At 37.0% G+C, this 5,366-nt stretch overlaps 1 protein-coding gene across 1 annotated transcript in view; it reads left to right on the plus strand.

Moving 5' to 3' along the window:
- The first annotated feature begins 227 nt into the window (after positions 1 to 227).
- The window catches only part of PP2D1 (protein phosphatase 2C like domain containing 1), a 17,983-nt gene continuing 12,844 nt past the window's right edge, over positions 228 to 5,366 (plus strand). The window contains 3 exon segments of the mRNA XM_027086540.1: positions 228 to 488; positions 1,117 to 1,224; positions 1,226 to 2,160. Coding sequence (XP_026942341.1) covers positions 439 to 488; positions 1,117 to 1,224; positions 1,226 to 2,160 — 1,093 coding nt within the window. The 5' untranslated portion in view covers positions 228 to 438.

Raw genomic sequence — 5,366 nt, forward strand, 5'->3', positions numbered from 1 at the left:
TTTATCCCTCCGCCACCTCCTTTTCCCTTTGGTAACCATAAGTTTGTTTTCATTTTTTAAATTTATTTTATTGAAGTATAGTTGATTTACAATGTTGTGTTAATTTCTACTGTACAGCAAAGTGATTCAGTTATACATACATATATTCTTTTCCATATTCTTTTCCATTATGTTTATCACAGGATACTGAATATAGTTCCCTGTGCTGTACAGTAGGACCTTGTTGTTTATCCATCCTATATATATAATACTAGTTTGCATCTGGAAGTTAGCTGGTTTTAAGATATCACATTTCATAAACATTTAAAGTCACTAACTTTGATTTTTCAGGTTTTAAAATATTTTGTAACCAAAGCATTTTTTTTCAGGTCTCTCATACCTCCACAGGCCCTTTCAAAGATCTCCTGCCCTAGGAATTGCCCATAAAAATGGATACAAATGGTTTCATGTGCTGAGTACTGTTGTAGATGCTTCAGCTCGGAAGGAGTGTAAGAAAGGGTGTCTGCTTTCTGGAAATTTATCATCCAGCTCCTCTTGTTTCCTCAGGCCGTACCTCTTTCCCTTTGCAGTCCTAAACATTTCTGTCCTTACTATCCATTCTTTTCATCATTCTGCTTGGTTTGGGCATCTCCCATTCATTTTCTTGAGAACTCTTTAATTAGGACAAACGCGTTTTTAAAAAATTATTCTCGTTCTTTATATAATATTATTATATAAATTAATATTATATAAATAAAGTTATTTTATTATTAGGACAAAATCGAATACAAAAATAATTATGCTTTATATTTGAAATCACATTCCTAGATCTCAAGCATATACCTTCACTTGCCTAGATAAAATATTGTGCTGATTTATCTGAGTGTTTGTTCTTAGAGGTCTAGCTGACTTTCTGGAGATTTTGCTGAATTTCATTTGGGCCTACACAGGCCAATCACCAATTCCTTAAGTACTTACTATGTGTTTTGGGGGGGAATCACAGAAAGAGGAATAAGAATATTCTAGGCCAATATGAAATCTCAAGGATCCAAAACAAATTGCAAAGATAGGGGCCTGCTTGAAGAGATATTCAGTGCATCAATCCAGGCATGTAAATATCTTTTATCCTGTTTGCAGAGTGTTTTGGAAATCAAGGCAATTGTACACAAGACAACTGACATATGATTCAGATGAGGGAGTCCCACTTACCTGGAGAAGAAAGCATTTTAAAAGGAAAAAGAAGAGACCATCACGAAGTGCAGGTCTACAATGAGATGATCACGTTTCCCTGTTCCATATGCAAGCATGAAATTGACCTACCTGGAATATTCCTCCATAAAAAGCAGCATGTAGCTCTGGCTACATTGGGCTTTCAGTGGATGGGTGGGGAGCAACTAGGGCTCTCAGCGATTGCTGATCAGAGGCAGTCCGTCATTGCTAAACTATTGTCATCGTTTGCATTTACTGAAAAAATCTTACAGGGCATTAATAATGCTTTTGAGCTCCTTTGCAAGAAACAAATACCAGCACACTATAAGATTATTGATAACATTCCCAAGAGTTCAATATATCCTCAAAAAATCTGTCACCTATTAATTAAAGGAGCAGCCATTTGCGAAGACAGGAATTCTACGTGGAGAGTTGACATGAATGATAAATTCACTGTCGTGAATAATTTTGGCAACAAACCCAATGTGTGTTTTTTTGGTTTGTTTGATGGACATCACGGTGCCTCGGCAGCAGACTTGACATCAGTGGAACTCCCAGTTTTACTTCTCCACCAACTTTCCAGACTTGATCCTTCCTACCAAATGACCCCTGAAGAGCAAACAGTAATCAATTCTTTTCACACAGTGTTTAGAGAAGACTACAGAGCTATAGAAGACACCTTCTCCTCCATAAAGAAAAAGACGAAAGCATTGAAAAGTGAGTATGAGAACATACACAAAGCCTTTGCAAAAGCATTTTGGAGAATGGACAGGCTTTTACGTCTTGGAAGGAAAGAAGTGTCCAGGGCTCGATGGAGCGGCTGTTCTGCAGTTACTTGCATATTGGAAGGCAACATTGAAAGTCCCAAAGCTAAGAAGTCTTCGAGAAGATTCAATGACCTTGATGCTTCTTTGGTCCCTTTCCAGGAGACGCCGAAAGTAATTTCTGGAGTGCTACATATTGCAAACACTGGTATGTATATTGAATGGTACCAGGTTACACCTTAACATGTTTTATTCCTGGCAGCAAAACCTCTCTTGCTTCCAGAATTACCTAGTGACCTATTATTTAATGACTTACTAGTGCCTAGATATTTCACTGACCAATTTAAGAAACGACCAATAACCACAGTTTAAATGTAGATTTGCAGGCACAAAATGAATTGTAATTATGTCTCAAGGAGGCACGTACATGAAATAATGTGACCAAAACATGACGTTTTCTAAATGGGGTAGCAACTATTGATAAAGGCAAAGCAAATCTATTACATTTGCTCAGATCGGAATGAAACCAAAACATTCCCCACACTTCCCTTTTTCGGGAGAATGGAAAGTTCTTTGAGTGTTGTTAGTATAGCTGCTAAACTGGTCAGTTTTTCTGGTAACTAACATATTTGCAACAGGTCACTCTTGTGCTCACTGGCCAAGTTGCATCGATTTCATCTTAGGAAAAACAATCGTCCGTGATTCAGTTTTATAGGCGTGTATTTCCTTCTCCAAAAATTTTGGCTGGATTCTTTTAATTTTATTTCAAGAAGCAATTCTTTTGACTTGCTGTGCTAAAGTTCTAGCTAAGGAGCTTGCCAAACTCGAAAGCCCAGAGGTAAAACAGTTTTAGCCAAGTTAACCCGAGTTCCATGCTCATTTCCATGAGATGCTTAACTAGGGTTCCACCACCCCTTTCCTCGGTAGAATTATTATTAATGACAGTGTCCACTTGCTGAATATTGCGCACAGAGTAATTTCTCATGTAGTCTTCCAAGAACTCTGATATCTAAAGATATCTAAGTATTGTTTTTAAAAAAATATATTCGACATGTAACATTGTGTAAGTTTAAGAAGCAAAACATGTTAATTTGATACATTTTTATATTGTAACATGATTGCCATTGTAGCGATAATTACCACTTCTATCACATTACATAATCATCATTTCTTTATAGTGGTTGAAAAAATTAAGTTCTAGTCTCTTAGCAAGTTTGATGATTAAAATATATACGTTCTCTCTGTTCCCAATATTGTGCATTAGACCTCTAAGACGTATTTACTGCTCATTGCAAGTTTGGACCCTTAAACCGCATCTGTTCTCCTTCCCAACCCCTGCCGCCATTTCTAAGTGGTGTTGACCCAGTTGTCCAGATGAGAAAATAGAAGCTCGGAGAGGTGAAATTATTTGTTCAAGGTGTCAGAGGTGATAGAAATTGGAGCTGGAAATCAAACTGCCTCTGAAGGAGATTGCTTCCAGAGTCTGAGGAGTCTGGGCCTCAGGGAGTGGGCCAGATATATTCACCAAGACCATTACAATGTCAAGGTCCCTGGAAGCCGGCCTGTTTCTGATCTAACTCTGGTTGTGAGCCCAAAATGAGAACACCAGATTAAGCAATACCACGGAGCCAAGTGCAATGCCAATTTCCTTGGAGCATTTGCCATTTCTCAGGCCCTACCCTGAGGTTCCAAAGTGCTTCAGAGCAGGCCTACTTCATGGATGGAGAGTTTTCAGATTTCAAACTAATCTGGGAACTGACCCATATCCTTGGACTTTGGACCTCTATTAGAAAATATCATTTGATATCATGGTTCCTGGGGAATGAAAGGAAAATATACGAGATACTCAATAAGTAGATACTATCATCAAATGTTCAGTTTACTATGATTCATTACTTCCAAGCCCACTGTTGTTTGGCAGGTCCTAATTTCCAGGTCAAACATTTTTTTGGATCTAATTTACAGGCTTACATACATAACTGTGTTAAAATGTTTTCATTTGGGCATCCTTCATTCTAATAGAAACAAATAAGTAGGGGGAAAAAATCCAACTTGTGAAAGGGAGGTCATGATTTATGATACAAAAGTGCTCCTAAAAGAAAGTAATTTAAATGAGTTACAAAAAATAAATGTTCACACAAATTTATCAAGGGCATGTTTTGTATTTTATAAAACAAGACCTATAAAGATAGCAAGGGGATTCATTTTTCTTGTTTGAAATTTGTCAAATACCAGTATCATCACAACTCTGGAATTAAAACCAAGAAAAAAACTCCACCTCACTTTATAAGGAAACATGAGTGTGGTGATACAGTCATTGAATAAGTGTTGAATTTGTGCATGTGGAAAAAGATCCTTCCAAACAGACATTCCTGACTTTTTTTCTTAGCACTTCTCATTTATATTGCATTTTATCACTTCTCCTGGTGCTCTCTTATTTTTCTTCAGTTAATCCTCACAGGATTAAAACTCAAACATATTGATACAGCATACATAATTACACTTTTTTCACAACATCAAATAAACCACAAATTTTTACATTTCTAATTAACCACACTAGTTCCTTATAAACATATGGGATTCTTATTTGATCCCCTAAATCCTTTTCCCCAGTGATTTTATATTTAATAGCTTTATTGAGATACAACTCACAAAGAACACAGTTCATCCAAGTAAAGTCTACGGCTCAGTGATTTTTACTATATTCACTGATACAGCCTTTTCTCCCCATCTTTTTATCTTTGAATCAAGTGTCTTGTTAGAGAACATATAGGTGGATCTTGTTTGTGTTCATTTACTGTGGTTGTTGTTACAAATTTACCATAGATTTCGTGGCTCACACAACAGAAATTTATTCTCTTACAGTTCAAGAAGTTCTAAACCAGCATAACTGGCCCAATGTCTTCATGGCAGTGCTCCCTCCAGAGGATGTGGGAAAGAATTTGTTCCTTGCTCCTTCCACCTTCTGCTTGGCTGCCAGTATTCCTTGGGTTGTGGCCACATCACTCTGATCTCAAATGTGCTTCCATGTGCACATTTCCTTCTTCTGTGTCTGTAGCCAAATCTCCCTCTTGTGGTTGAATTTAGAACCCACCCAGACAATCCAGTGTTAAGCATCTCAGGATCATTAATCACATCTTCAAAGTCTTTGCCATATAAGGTAACATTTACAGGCTCCAGAGATATCTTTGGGGATTTTATTCAGCCAGCCACCATGTTTGTTTGTTCGTTTTTCCATTCTGCCAAACTTTGCCCTTTGATTCAAGTATTTAATTCATTTACATTTAAGGTAATTAATTATAGGGTAGGATATATGTCTGACATGTTTCTGTTTGTTTTTTCTCTCTCTCTCTCTCTCTATATATATATACATCTTTTGTTTTTCTATTCCTCCGATACTGCTTTCTTTTTTTT

Source organism: Aethalodelphis obliquidens, unplaced genomic scaffold (assembly GCF_003676395.1).
Source record: "Aethalodelphis obliquidens isolate GAN/ISIS:26980383/991018 unplaced genomic scaffold, ASM367639v1 scaffold56, whole genome shotgun sequence".
Classification (NCBI taxonomy): Eukaryota; Metazoa; Chordata; class Mammalia; order Artiodactyla; family Delphinidae; genus Aethalodelphis; species Aethalodelphis obliquidens.